This window comes from Prosopis cineraria, unplaced genomic scaffold (genome assembly GCF_029017545.1).
Source record: "Prosopis cineraria cultivar Desert tree isolate PC_DT_omini unplaced genomic scaffold, ASM2901754v1 PC10, whole genome shotgun sequence".
Lineage (NCBI taxonomy): Eukaryota > Viridiplantae > Streptophyta > Magnoliopsida > Fabales > Fabaceae > Prosopis > Prosopis cineraria.
Window position 1 is genome coordinate 12,465,024 of NW_026555341.1, and position 15,900 is coordinate 12,480,923.

The 15,900-nt window shown below is 34.1% G+C and overlaps 2 protein-coding genes across 4 annotated transcripts; one reads left to right on the plus strand and one right to left on the minus strand.

The window, feature by feature from the left end:
* Positions 1-4,344: 4,344 nt before the first annotated feature.
* On the plus strand, positions 4,345-6,774 carry LOC129321737 (transcription factor ABORTED MICROSPORES). 3 transcript variants are annotated; one of them, XM_054967632.1, is made up of 8 exons: positions 4,345-4,544; positions 4,659-4,838; positions 4,925-4,973; positions 5,258-5,326; positions 5,412-5,807; positions 5,913-6,113; positions 6,220-6,396; positions 6,517-6,774. In XM_054967632.1, the coding sequence occupies exons 1-8, from the start codon at positions 4,522-4,524 to the stop codon at positions 6,616-6,618; spliced, it is 1,197 nt and encodes a 398-aa protein (XP_054823607.1). In that variant the 5' UTR covers positions 4,345-4,521; the 3' UTR covers positions 6,619-6,774. The 3 variants fall into 3 exon arrangements, with proteins under 3 accessions (XP_054823607.1, XP_054823605.1, XP_054823606.1); XM_054967630.1 differs by having other exon boundaries at positions 4,345-4,540; XM_054967631.1 differs by having other exon boundaries at positions 4,345-4,540; positions 6,220-6,336.
* A 125-nt stretch (positions 6,775-6,899) lies between these two features.
* On the minus strand, positions 6,900-14,114 carry LOC129322412 (proline-rich receptor-like protein kinase PERK13). The gene is made up of 9 exons (XM_054968740.1): positions 14,017-14,114; positions 12,941-13,902; positions 12,234-12,689; positions 12,034-12,120; positions 9,516-9,586; positions 9,337-9,413; positions 8,767-8,914; positions 7,768-7,929; positions 6,900-7,631 (listed from the first exon to the last, which is right to left on the minus strand). The coding sequence occupies exons 1-9, from the start codon at positions 14,112-14,114 to the stop codon at positions 7,356-7,358; spliced, it is 2,337 nt and encodes a 778-aa protein (XP_054824715.1). The 3' UTR covers positions 6,900-7,355.
* Positions 14,115-15,900: the final 1,786 nt, after the last annotated feature.

Below are 15,900 nucleotides of genomic sequence, written 5' to 3' on the forward strand. Positions count from 1 at the left end.
CCGAGTATTTACCAGTCTCTTCTTTATGGGAGTAAAAATTTTCATACTGTGTTCGTTTTGTTTTTGTTTTTTTAGTCAAAGAGCAAATTACATTAATGAAAACATAAAACGATTCAACAAAGCCTAAGATATTGATATTAGTGAGCTAATATCCTAAGCCCATAAACAAAAAGAAAAGGCAGAAAACAAAAAGAAAACAGACAAACCCAAAAGAGACCTACAGGAACAAAGAAGAAAGATAAAAAATATAACGAAGTAAATGGAAGGACACAACAACAACGATCCTCCAACTTAACAAATCCACCTAAAAGCGAACCCTTGATAGTGACATGCTTCCTCCGTCTTTATATATATAAAACAAAAAAATTATATCACAATTAAAAAAAATAAATTAACTATAATAATTATGTTTGAAAATAAAAAAATTAAATTAAAATATTTTATATTAATCAACATAAATATATATTAATTATTTTTTATTAATATAAATTATGAGGTGCAATTTAAAAAATGTGTAATAAATGTTTATTGATATATGTAATTTTGCTTATATATAAAAACAAGTAAAAAGTTATATTTTTTTTACAAATAGAAATGAAGTAGTATTGTTAGAAAACGTGTTGGGATAATAACATATTTTATATGTTTTTTACTATGTTAATGAAGGTGGAGTTATTTCATGGGTTATTTTTATTTCCAAACACTCTGAAGCAAACAAGTCTTAAAATTATCCACCTAAAAACTGTTCCAAATAAATAAGCCCTTGCCTTTGTCTCTCTCTCTACACACACACAGAGAGGCAATTATGTTATGAAAATATTTTCTATGCCTTGAGGTAAATTTAAAAATAAAATAAAATAATAAAAATGATTTTATGATTAAAAAAGTGATATTTACACATTTACTTTAAAATTAAAAAATAAAATATGTATAAAAAACAAATAAAATATCACACTACCAAATTACAATAAATAATATAATAAATATTAAGTATATCTTGGATGTTTATAATAAATTAACAAAATATAAGCATTGATCCTTAAGCTTTGTTTTTTTTTGGTTGTTGTCCGTAGTCCATTAAATTTAATTAATGGTAATCTTTATATTTTTAAATAAAATGATAAGAAGTAAGAACTTAACTTTGTTGGGGTGCACACAAACTCCGATAATTGTTTTGGTAATTATGATGAGTTTGATAAAAAATGAGTACAAGAGAAAAAATAAAAGGGGATTGAGGAAGAAAATGGACAAAGATTTTGAAGAATGGGTACTAACCTTTCTACTATAGTCGTCTCATTCTTTTTTCCTCTGAAATTTCCCCCATCGCTTGTTTAACGATTTTGATTTAATCCCCTTTGGTTTTTTTTTTTGTATGACTTCTGCTCATTTTTTACTCAACACATCATAATTTTAACATGTTAATACAAGAAATAATATAATCTATATACACATAAACTACAATTAAGTCTTTATAGAGATATATTTCAAATTATAGTAACTAATGTTGTAGGCGGACTAAAGGATTAAGAACAAGAAAAATATGGAGATTAATAGCAAAACATGTTAAAAGTATAGGCATCTATAATTGCATTTTCTCTAATAAATTCCTCCCATTAAGCTGCCACTCTGATATAGTGTTTAAATATTATCAAGGCCACGCAATAATGTAGGGTAGAGAGATTCACCCGAGGCTAACTTGGTTGGGGTGAGTGTGAGATGTAGATACAGATTTTAGAGTTTTAATATTTTTAGTCAAAAAGAAAAGAAGACTAGCTAGGTTGAATATGCAATATACTACATACACAATCACACATTTTGGCAATTTCTTTAATCATGATCGAAGTAGTAATGTGGGCATTATTGTACTAACAAGTTACAAGGGATAATGATATGTGAAAAAAAAAAAAATTCACTGAATCAAGATCTAATAAACAGCATTTTAAGAAATCAATATATTCCATAATTTCACATAAAAAAAATGTAAATACTACTCCATAATTCCAAATCAAAATCCATGTTCCAAAAATCTACAACATAAAAGTACAAGTCTCCAACTTGAAATATAAAGGGTTAATGGGTATGTAAGAGCCTGAACTCTTACTCGAAAATTACTCAGGACTCTGAACTCTTAAAATATATAAAATAAACCCTAAATTTTTAAATTTATAGTAAAATAAATCCTGACCGTTAACTTTTTTAACACCGTTACTATTAACATGGGTATTGTAACAGTTAGAGTTAAATTCATAAAAAAATAAACTTTAAACAATATCTGCGTAGATAGTAATGGTGTTAAAAATTAACGATTATGGTTTATTTTGTTATAAATTTAAAAGTTTAGAGTTTATTTTGCATATTTTAAAAATTCAGGGTTTAAGGTGATTTTTGAGCAATAATTCAGAGTTATTTATTCATTAATCCAAATATAAATTTTACTCTAAGTCTTGACAAGTTGACTTTCCCTTTGCCTCATAATATCAATCTATATCAATATACATACATATATATATATATATATATGTATGTATATATATATATATATATATATATATATATATATAAACCAAAAATTATGAAAAAAAATCAATGTGTAAATTTTAATTCTCTTTCTTTGTTCATAATAGACTTTTTTAAACTTTTAACGAAAGGCCTTTTTCTTACATTTTTTAAGAAAATGACTTTGATCTGATTTATCCATATTAATTTCTGTTCATATTATTCTATATTAATATTTAATAATTATAAAAAAAAATGTACTAAACACTTGTTGAACTAACTTTTCATTCATACATTTATACTAAATGAATAATTAATATTCATTATTTCATTATTTTTTTTAATTTCTAGTTCAAATTTTGTTATTTTATTAATTTTATTTGTTTTTATTTATTAATTCTCAATTTCATTTTAATATTTTATTAAAATATAAAATATTATTTTATTAAAATATAAGATTTCAATATTGATTATTTATTGAAAGTAATAATTATGGAAATTCATACTATAAAATATTAAAATTAATTAAATATTGAATATTATATTGTATTACATACGTATAATTTACACTCACACATATAGAGCATGACCAAATGGGTAAGGTAGCATGCCTAGCCCAATGTCCAGACCGGCTTGAACATGCTAATTTTTTTTTAGCTTGGTTTGGCAATTTTTTGTCGAGCTAGGGTAGGTATACCGGATATATAGGCTGCATGAACACCCCTAAAATATTTCGAGAAAAGTAATTGACAACGTAAAGGATTTATGGAGTAATTTAGCACATAGTCTTTTAAAATCAGTATAATGTTACCTAATTTTAACAGAGATCCAATATTAATTCTTAGCATAGGTTGATAGACTTTTATGGCTTTCTTTTATACCTAGTTACTCCTATAATTGCTCTTTCACGAATACTTTTGAAAGCAACATTGAGTCAAACATCATAATAAAAATATCTCTCTAACTTGCACTAACGAATAACGATCAACGTTAGGCTTCTATTACAATTAGATAGTGATACACTAATTTTAAAAGCTTATTAATGCTAGATTGCTCTATACTTTTTTTCACAGTACTAATTGCTTCTTGCAAATTGAGGGGCAAAATACACTCTAAGCTAATAATAATAGTAATGAGGTAAAACCTCATGCTTCTAACAATTATTCTCTTTTCTCTGACATATTGTAACGGCACTCTCTTGCGATTTTCACTAGGCATTCGCTCTACTTTTCGCAAATATATGCTGTACCAGCAGCAGCACTCTTCAAAACATACACAAGTGGAAATCGAAATATATGAATTATTAAAAATAAAAAAGAATTATTCCCCACAAACAATCATCTCCCATGTGACACATGACGCTTTGATTTACTTTATCTTTAACGGATTTGGGCTAAGCTAACCATGAATTAACGGACACGAACATATCTGAAGGTAATTTTTTTCCTGCACTAGAGTATCAAACAAGTAGATTTTCGGTGAAAAAAAAAGGAAAAATAAATGAATAAAAAGTAAATGAATAAAGGAATGTGGATCAGACTGAGCAGTTAAGGGTTGCTTTCGCTGCAGCTTCTGGACTGTGAAGCATTTTGGACAGTAGGAGCAAAAAAAAGCGTAAAGAGAGTCAAAAACTGCTTTCTGGGGGTGTAAGAGTAAGATTCCCACTGCAAAAGATACGATTCTGATTAGAATGATACAATTACAGCATACCCTTTTCCTTTCTCCAACCATATATTGGAAAGGACGAATTGGTTAGCCTTGTCGTGTACCATGTGCTTCAAATCGCCCTTACATTACACAAACACAGACACTGATATATATAAATATATATATATATATATATATAGAGAGAGAGAGAGAGAGAGCAAACATGAAGCATGTTTTTTTGCTTCTCCATCGCAGAACAAAAGGCAAAATTTGCAGTATTAGGAGACACAGAAATGACAGGCTTGGATGCAGCAGCAGTGGAGGGATTCAGAACCTTGACTGAGACTAAAGCTTGGGACTATATTGTAGTATGGAAGTATGGCGATGATCCTACAAGGTAGGTAACTACTATTACAAACAGTGAAATGAAGCAAACCCATTTCTTAAACCAGTTGGTTCCATTGAAAAATCTGACCTTTCTTAATCCTCATCATCATCTTCATCTTCTTCTGTAGGTTTATCGAGTGGATGGACTGCTGTTGTGTTGGAGGATATCGTGGAAGCAACGAGGTGAAGACCGAAGAGGAATGTAGACTGAATCGAAGATGTAGAGATACTCACTATCAGCATCCAGTGAGAACGAAGGCTTGTGAGGCTCTTGCTCAGCTTCCTTATACAATGCCACTCTATTCTGGGTATTAACTCCTTCTGAAATTTTGGTTCTGGTTTTGCTTATTCTTTACACAAGTAAAATCACTAATGGGGTAATGATTTGATTCAGTGTTCATGGAGATGTGGCAATATCAAAACAACCTCAGTGGCTTACCCAGGTAAGTCTTCAGAATTCAAATATGATGTTAGGAAGAACAAACTAATATGTACATTATCAGCACATGATTCCGGTAATGAGGCTTATTTCTGGGAGTAAGATGTTGACCTAAGTAGAAGATAACCTGTTTGATTCCCCCCCCTCCCCTCTCTTGGTAGCTGACATATTGCTATTCTTTTCCATTTCATCTGAAAATTGTCAAATTGATAAAATTTTCATGGCTTGTGAATATTATATATTCATATGTTATGTAAAATCTATCTGAAAAAAGCAAAATTATGACAGGATTCAACTGGAACTCAAGTTTTGGTTCCTATTACTGGTGGCATTATAGAGCTCTTCACATCAGAGATTGTAAGATCTATGTGTCTTGATACTTTACTTTCATCAGCATTCTATCCGAAAGTTCAAACGTTAAACTATTAAACCTTCATCACAGGTAGCAAAAGATTCAAGGATAATAGAATTGATAACTGCACGTTGCTGTCTCTCTATGATGATCAAGGAAGCCATCTCTGAACATCCACCATTGGATGCATACCGTCCACAAAGCTTAATTTCTAGCTTACATGCATCTGCAGGAGAGCAGTGCAGGTCTCATCCAAGCATTGAAGGATCCTCCAGTGGATCAAATCCTTCCAATGAAACTTCAAAAGAGCACCAAAGAGGTTTGGATTTCCAGTGTGGTGGCACTCTAGAAGATAAACCAGACCTGGTCAACAGACCTTATGGGGAAGGCTATACATCTAAAAATCTTGTCACAGAGAGGAATAGGAGGAGCAGGATCAAAGATGGGCTATATGCTCTACGAGCTTTGGTCCCAAAGATAAGCAAGGTACATAGATAAATTATGTGACTCAAAACTGTGTGTGTGTGAACCATGTTATTGAATCTCCTTCATCTATTTCAGTATCTAATCTGCTGATTTTTTTTCTGGCAGATGGATAGGGCATCCATTGTTGCAGATGCCATTGATTATATAAAGGAGCTGCAGGGACAAGAAAAAGGACTTAGAGATGAGATGACAGCTTCGGAAGGAGAGGATCATGAAAGGAACAAACCACAGTCCAGGAGGCCAATAGTGAAGGAACAAGGAGGGACTAGAAGTTCCTCTAATTGCACAAAAAGGACCCAGACGGAGGTACACAAGATAGAAACAGCTTGAATTCTGCTCCACTGCTTTTTCAAAGCCGTGAACGAAACTATGCTTTAGAGACTGACTGAATTTTTGTCCAACATGTTTTTAGGTGCAGGTTGAAGTGAACCAGATTGGGAAGAGAGAATTTCTTGTGAAGATACACTGTGAGAAGAAGAGAGGAGGGTTTGCTAAATTGATGGAGGCTATTCATTTGTTTGGACTTCAGGTAACTAATGCTAATGTGAACACAGTTGGTGAAAAAGTCATGAACATTCTGACTGTTAAGGTGAGGGTCTAAGAAATTGAAGCCAACACTAATTAGTGAATTTGCTGCTATATTGGTCAAAGGATTCCATGTTTAAACACTTCATCACACATTTGATTAGGCATTTTTTTCCATACACAGGCAAACAAGCTTGATGTTCACCCAGACAAACTTAGAGAGTATTTAACAAAGCAAGCTGGTTCTCAGGAAAGAGGAGCTGATGTTGAGCTCAAGAAAGCTTAGAGATCCTTTAAGCAATTGTCAATGCCTCTTGCATGAAAGTTTCAGCTAGTTAACAACTAGTTAGTTATGTGTAAATCACCATACATACTGTAGTTAAATGAAAAAAGTTGAGATCGAAGCGTGTATAGTATATCAACATTTTATTGTGGTGGCAACTATGAATTTTGTTGTGAGGGACTATGGTAATTACTTGCAAGTACTCTATTAGAAGTCCATGAAGAAAGATTATATGACACTAACATGACTTACCGGCCTCTCTCTATAATAGCAAGATTACATGATTAATCAGCCTGATCCAGCATCACAATATATCATAATATAAATGCCATGTAGGAGGTCTCAATAAATGAATAAGAGACGTCTATTGATACAAGTAATAGAATGGTAACCTCAACAAGTTTGTGTTTTAAGAAGCCTGTGAACATCCCGAGTATTTGAAAAACAGGGGACAATAAAATTTGATGGAAGCGAGGAAAGAAGCAAATGATGGTTCGACGTTCAAGCAAAGGCAGTCTTATGTCCCATTTCGTCGGCCTTCCTTCGTCGTGGGCTGAAACAAATGCTTTCCCAAACCAAAAACAACAGAGTAATTTCAGAGAAGGTGAAAAATTTGGCCTTTGGAAGAAGCACAAGAAGAGTTTCAAGCTTTTCAGTATTCTGAGTGCTGCTATTCTCCATTTCCTCACATGAATATGCTCATATTACTACTATGTGTGCGCCCTCATATTTGCCCCCTACTAAGTCCTTTTACTTGCATTGAAAGCTCGGGACTCTGACTCGCCACTTGAAGCACCCGTGAGCCATGTATGTTGTCCAGAGAACTCTGCTGAAGAAGAGTAATTTCCGCTGTCCCTATCAAATTCAGATTCACTACAGCTACCAATGGCCATCTTCCTGAATTTCATAATAGCATCTTCACTATAGTGGCCGGCATCATAAATAGTGCTCTGACCATATTTAACCCCATTTGATAAATCACATGATTCATCTTGACTATCTAATGCTCTTTCCACCTGATAAAAACCAATAGAGAGGTTAACTTGACATTCATTTCACTTAAAGGAGCTGACTTAAAAAATGCTAGAGAATGAAGCAATTGTGTCAAAAGACAGTTTATGTACACCAAAAATTGCTGTTTCTTAGTATTACCTGAATCATACGAGGCCGTTTAGGAGCAGAGTGGCGAACACAAGCTGCGGCAGCTTCAATCATTCGAAACATCTCATTCTCCACAAATTGCATGTTAAGCCTTTTGTCCACTAATTCAGTGAAGTCTCGGGTCTCAATAGCATGATTCAGAAGTGGACGAGCCTGCAGATAATGACAACATTAAATTTCAAGGTATGTTAACCTGGATCACAAGAAACCATAACTGCATTGAGAAGTTGAATGAGGCAAGCCTGATGGTCTTAAAAAGCAAATGAGGAAAATGGAAAACTCAAATTGATTGAGTCGGCACAGGGAACTCTAGAATACCATATTGGATTGAAGACAATACGGGAACATTGTAATTTCAAGCAACAGTAAAGAATGATGGACATGTCTGTGAGTTCCTAGACCCTTTCCATTGCTTTTCAAAAGAAAATTTTAAGAGTGTGTCTTAAACTTCATTTTTGTAAGCCGCCAGATTTTTAATTAGTCCCCTGAATATAAATTCCACAAAAAGGGGGGGGGGGAAGATTACTTGGATATATTTCTGATATCTTAAAATGGAATCAACAGAAATATATCTTTTTACTAATTTCACATGATCTAATTGGTTAGTGGATTTGAAAGCGTTTCCTTAAACATACTTGCAGACAAAATATTAGTTTGCCGCGAATCACAAATTAAAGCATCACCTATATCGAAATTGAAACAGGGTATCTACAAGAAATAAGCTTTTGTGACAATAGCCATATTACATGAGTCACTCTTGGCATCTGTTCGCAAAAAACTAAATGCCAAAGAACCAAATAATCACAATATCAGGACAATGATTGAAAACGGACGTTATTTAATGTTATTTATTATACCCAAAAAAAAATCCATTTTCACTCCTATAAAGTAGTCTTACGTACCAAATGGATAGCAGAGACAGGGAAAAAGAATATGAAAACAAAAATTTCAAAATTTACTTGATAAAGTAAATGGAAGGTTCATGCATACCCATTCAACCAAACTCTCTTCTCCCACTGGCCGAGTTTGATCAACAGGTTTCCTCCCTGTTATAAGTTCAAGGAGGACAACTCCGAAGGAGAAAACATCTGATCTATCGGTCAATTTTCCACTGGTTGCATACTCTGGAGCCAAGTACCTGCAAAGTGGATGAGAAAATATCAGTTCTATCCGGCAATTTTCCACTGGCTGCATACATAGGCATTACCAAAGTACGTTTTCTATCCATTATACCCCTTCGCAGACAAATTTACTCGGAATACACCTTAAAGGTGGTTTCATAACCCTAAAAGACAAGCCAGCTTACATAAGTCCATCCTGCCTTCTACAGTGCAGTGATGGATTAATTAATTAATTGTGATCATAAACCATGACAATAATCTAACTCTGGCTGGTGAGTAATGAACATCTCCAGACCAAAGCTTAAAAAGAAGTCCACCAATTCTTTTCCATATGATCGTAAATAAGGGGATCTTTTTCTTTCTTCCGTCCTGGAAGGCATATCCTAATGAAAGCTAACGCCAGAATTTACGGCTTTATGTTCAGACAAATAAAACCTACCCAAAAGTCCCCACAACCCGAGTTGATACGTGCGTGTTAGCATCGTCGTGTAGCCTAGCAAGTCCAAAGTCTGCAACCTGTGTTAAAACAACGTCAAACTAGAACCAGGAATAGCACATTTTGGTTAAAAACAAAAACAGAAAACAGAAAACAGAAAACAAAAGTATTCACAAGCATACCTTTGCTTCAAACGCATTATCCAAAAGTATGTTCGCTGACTTAATATCTCTGTGGATAATTTTTGGGTTGCCTGGAAATAGTAAAATATGTAGCAACTTTTAAAAGCTCGCAGTTGCCATGAGCAAGGACAAATTGACGTAAAACATGAAAGATTAGTGATCATTTAACTTGTGCGTGAAATACATATACAAAACACAGTCAATTTCACTCTGCTTTTGTTTTAACGAAACAAACAATGAATATGAAAGTGGTCTTAGAATTGATGAAAAACGTGGAGTGGAGAGAAGATATAAAGTGATTCAACAATGAACACCTGGAATGTGAAACGTACAATTTGAAATGCTAAATCTTGAAGGCAAGTCATTTTTGAATGATATAATACCAGTATAAAATTGCTGATCTACTAATGCTAACATGCTTTTCTAAGTGTGTCGTCAAACATCATGCGCAGCTAAGAGATAACGTTGTTGTAATGAAGTTATCAAATTGTTTGCCCCGAACTACATGAAGAGGTTGTAGCCTGAGCGCTTTCAGAAAATACAATATCATAAAAATATAATTATTTACAGTCAAGCAATATATAGAGTTTTCTCAGTTATAGACATTAATCCCTACAATTAAAATCCGTTAATTTCAGAATGTAATCACGTTACAGCTGTCTGCTGAGATGGTTGACAAATGATGACCAGGTTTTGACTTAGAGTATACATGGATTAAAATTGCCATGTAGCTTTAAAAAAATAGAGTAGATAATTCGGGCAGATTGAGCTTATTTGGATTGGGCTTATTTTAATCGAACTTAAAATATTCTATCCTCTTAAAAAAACTCATATAGTCAAGCTCAATCCTAATTTTTTTCAATTGGGTTCGGGATGGTTGATCAGGCTTAACTAAAATTAATAACTTTATGTACATATAAATTTAGAAATTTCAGTGATTGGGCTTATTCAAATCAAGTTTAAAATATACTACTCTCTTTAAAAAAAAACTCATACAGTTAAATCCAACCCTAACTTTTTTTTGGGCGGGCTCTAATTGGCTTGTCAGGTTTAATCCAGATTACTGGCTTCGTAAAAAGGGAGGACAATTTTAATCCCATTTTCACGTGATATTCTAACATAACCCTCGTCCTCTCTTCCAAAACCCTCAACCAACAACTTTAACCCATCCCTTTCTTCTCCAGCATTCGGTCTCTGCAACTTCAATCGTCAAATTATAATTTGCTTCATACACTTCCCCTCACTGAATTCTCTCCAATCCAAAATGGCCTCGTGAACTTCAATCCTCAAGTTATAATTTTGGAACCGCCCCCTCTTTGAAGAAGCCCAATTGCTCTTATTCCAAAACTCTCTCTGGGTCAGAAGCTCGACGATTCACTTCCCTTCTTGGGTTCCCTTACTCAGCATTTCTCAAGCTTAAGAGCGAAACCATTACCAGGAGGAAGTTGTAAGTAGCAAAAATCAGAGAAAGTAGTGAATATGTACTTGGGGACCGCGAATTTTCCGCCATGAAAGGGGGAAAGCAGACCATCACAACCAACGCCGAGGATCAGAGGACGACGCAATCCGTCGTGGCTTATACGAAGAACGGTGATAAACTTGTTAGGATGATTGCGAAGCGGCAGGCGGTCGTGAAACCAGAGAAACCCCTTTTTTCGGTGAAGAGATTCACTGGGATAAAGATGTCCGAGGTGGACGAAGAATCGAAGCAGGTTCGTACAACGTGGTAGGGGATGAAAATGGTTTGGTGAAACTTGAGCACCAGACATGAAATTAGGTTTCTGATCGCTTTTTTCCCGACCCTTTTTATTCTATGTGGCAGTTTTAATCCACGTATACGCTGAGTCAGAGCCTAATATCAGCCATCTCAGCAGCAATTAACACCCTTCCACAAGAAATTCTTTGGATACTTACTTCCAGTGGCCATATGATTTATTGTTATTCCAATCAGAATGCTTTAAATTATTTAAATAAATATTATATAATATTATTTTAATTAATTTTATTTTTATAATAGAATGTACGTTTAATTTTTTTTTACTTTTTTTATTTATTATTATTAATGACAAAATTAATTTATATTTAATGTCATCTAAATATTATGCTTTTATTAGACTAATCACACAGCACATCCTATTTATATAAAAATTTCTCCTATTGCACTTAGAAAGACTGATTTTAATCAAAAAACTAACGTTTATAACTGAGAAAAGATTCAATAAAAAGGGAAAAAAAACTACAGAAAGTTAATTAAAAATTGGATGCAACTATAAGAATTAGAGGATTAATTGTCTATGTATATGTTTGCTTACAGGGATAAGTTTTGTAAGTTCGTTGACATCAAGCAAAAGAAATCATCAGATGGTGAGAAGTTCCCTAAATCGTACAGGCAAAAGTAGTCGTTCTAATGAAACGGCAAATCATGAAAATATGATTTGTGATTCACTTTAAGAACTTCGAACAAATTAACCAATAAATTGAATGCAAGGTGTGTATATATATATATATATATACTTACAGTCTTCATGCAAATATGCTAAGCCTTTTGCAGAGCCAATTGCAATCTTCATCCTCATGTTCCAATCTAAGACTTTCACTCCTCTGGCTGTCAGCAGATACAAATAATCCCGCAAATGAGAATCAAGTTATAAATAGAGGAAATATAAAAAAGTTTTATCTATGGAGTAGACAAGCCAAAAAAAAAAAAACTCACATTACCATGCAAGTGATATTCTAGAGTTTTATTGGGAAGGAACTCGTAAATAAGAACTCTTCGGTGATCGGCTATGCAATAACCAACTAACGATACCAAATGCCGATGATGAACACGGCTGATAATCTCAACCTCTGCCCTAAATTCCCGTTCACCTTGGCCGCTGCCAGCCTTAAGCTGCTTCACAGCCACTTGTTTACCATCTGAAAGCCATCCCTTGTATACACATCCAAATCCCCCCTCCCCTACAATATTTTCACTAGAAAATCTTTGAGTTATCTCTGTAATCTGCTCATAGCTAAAAGATATCTGACCATTACTCCAGGGCGAGTCTGGAGTCCCAAAATGTTGTACTGCTCCTGCTTTACCCCCATTTCCCTTGTTGGGAGAGCTTGTTGCACAGCCCTCTTGTGCATAATTCGCTTTCCCAGGCTGCTGCGCATGGTAAAGCCCTTCCGTACCTGATGACCAAAATCGTTAGATAGGAAGTGCTGAAGACCATTCCAACTCCGAACTCAAAAGGTGAAGTAAAAGCTTGTGAGCAGTTGACAGTTTCTAACACTTTCCTTCAGACAAAAAAGTCAATTGAAAATGAATGTAAACAAAACAAACTCGAACTCAAAAGCTCATGAATAATGTTACTATAATCTCTAACAAAATCAGGTGTCAAACGAAGCATAGGAGAGTAGTAATTTGCCACAAAACATAATACCTGGTTTCTTATGCAAGTTATTGGCAGCGTCATAGTGTGTAGCATGGGCCACTTTTCTTTTTCTTTTCCTCTTTACCACGAAAACAATCAATATGGCAAGCAGGATAAAACCGAGCACTCCGGCCACAGCATAACCAATGTACTTTTCGGAATTACCACCGCTGCTGTTCCCTCTTGACGATGAGAGGGACATGGAGTCACTCGATGAACCACTTGAGTTTGTGGTGGAAGGTGAGTGCGGCAGCGGAGGAGGGCTCCACACCCTTGTTGGCGGAGCAAAGCTTGGCGTATTTGGCGGGGAAACGGCAACTGGAGGGGAAACAGTAGTTGAAGGAGGTGGTGAAGGGTTGCCGGTGGCTGATGAGTTATTTGGGGATCCTGGTGTCAGTGGTGTAGACGAGTTCTGCAGTTGAGGCGGAGATGAAGGTGAAGTTGGAGGCGAGGATGGAAGCGGAGAAGATTGATCAGGTGGAGGTGGGGGTCGTGATTGTGATGGAGGTGACGATGACTTAGGGGGAGGAGACGATGGCGGTGGAGACAGTTTAGGGGGAGGAGACGATGGCGGTGGCAACCGTTTAGAGGGAGGAGACGATGGTGGAGGTGGCGAAGACTGTGGTGGTGATGGAGGCGGCGAAGAAAGAGGGGACGAAGAAGGGGTTGGTCGTGGCGATGGAGGCGGACTTGCTGAAGGCGGTGAACCCGACGGCGGCGAAGTCGATGGAGGCGGAGATCTCGTACTATTGGATGACGAGGGAGAATCTGGCGATGGAGCCGCATCCTCGGTCAACAATCTAGAAGAAAACGAGATCCCGCTTGATTTCGAATTGGAACCAACGTTGAAGCTCCGGGAAGCCATTTCTGATTCAACGATCAGAAATTTCCCAACGCGATTCCCAAAACGACGGGCCAATCTAAATCTTCCTCGATTCTTCGACATCCATTCCAAGCAGAGGCAAACAGATCTGTAAATAAAGATTAAAAAAAAAAGCGAAACTATATTCCAATAAAAACAGTTCCTGTAGAACCAAAACTGGGTTTTGCAAATTAAAACAGAAAGAACAGCAAAAACAGAGCACAAAACTGATAAGTTGGCTGGAAAAGCAGCTGGAATTATGAAAACGAGAAGCCATTTGAGCAATGCAACTGAATCGTAAGCCCCGAAAAATTCTCGCATTTCTAAATATAAGAAGGCAGGGAGGATGTTTGTTTCATAATTTTGGCGCGTTTTTTTCTTGCTTCTTCTTCGAATCGCTCTCTGAAGTGTGTCGCAAGCCAAGTGGTCGCTCTTGCTTGTTTTATTTATTTATTTTTCAAATAAAATGCTTGGTTTGTTTTTATTTCCCTTCTCCTTAACTTTCGGGTTGCCGCGCAACTGATACTGGATCCAGCTTCCGAACCATAACGGTAAGATCCGACCCACCACACATATTCCCCCACTCGTAGTATAGCTATAATTTTACCCTACAGAACTGGACTATATTCAAACTCTCATTACTTATATAAATAACAAGAGTTCCTATTATTCGCAATAATTTTAATTAATAATAAAAAATATATTATATCTCAGTAGTATCAAACTAGACTTATATTTTAAAATGGGAGAGTGGTTGATAACTTCTATTTAAGGTGTGTTTGGATCAAAAGTTGTAAAATTGAAGTTAAAATAAATGTTTACAAACTGAAATTAGGGTAAAAGTCAATAATTTATATTTGCATAATTTTTTCTTAAAAGCTAGTTTGAAAAATAAAATCTTGTTTAGATGATAAAAATTCAAAAGTAAGTTTCGATGTATAACGATAGAAAAGAAAAGAATTCTATCATAAACATTTTTGTTTCTGCTTTGATTTTATAATAAAATAATTAAAATTTAAATTATAATTTTTTTAAAAATGAGTCTATATATAATAATTTATTATTTTATAAACTATAAAAAACATAAATAAATTAATAAAATATTAAATATTAAAAACTAAAATATATTGAAAATTCATCTGGCATGTTCCTCTTCTCTCTCGTTGGTTACAGCATATCAACCTCTCCCAGACAGAAGGGAACGGGGAGATCAGTTAATGTATAAAAGTAAATTTCTAAAGGAAAAAAAATTGATCCTTTAATATTTGAGAGTCAATCTATGGCATTTGGAAGTCTACATAGTACGTTTACAAGTGAATTTACATCATTTTATGAGAAATTCTTGCATGCATGGACCCAATGCATTATGTTATATATTCATACTCTGTTTAATAAAATTATACAATTTTAATTAAATAAAATCTTATGTTTTGTTGTTTGTTTATTAATGAATTTATTTTTATAATATAGTTCTTCTTTAATTTATCCTCTTTTCTCTATCTATCATCATCAATGACAAAACTAATTTATATTTATAACCATATGACATGGCTGATCTTTAATGAATAGAATGTGAATAATATGATATATTGGTTTTATGCAAAAATGTATCTAAGGTTCAGTTTGTTTTGGAAGTGAAACGTGATGGCTAATGAAGTTAATTAAAGAAACTTATTAAGCCAAGTCTCTTGGAAGAGGAGAGTATATAAATTTAGGCTACCCAATGATTTTAAGAAAATATATATATATAAATAAATATAACATCATATCTTAACTTAAAATATTAAGACATTGAGTCTGTGGATCTTTTTACTTATATTAAAGCTAAGGAAAATACAATCATCAGTTCATATAATTTTATCGGGTTTTGCTTTTAATCTTTAAAGTTTTTTTAGTATTATTAATCCTTATAATTTTAATAAAATTGAGTAACATTTGTCATTTAGATCCCTATAATTTTGGTGTTTTCAGTGTTTTGGTCTCTACAAGAACTAAAAATGTTAGAAAAAAACTATGAAAGCTAAAAGCCAAATTTAATAAAATTATAAAGACTAATAATTATATATTTCTTTTTCAACCTAACTCTATTTAATGTGGGATTTACTAA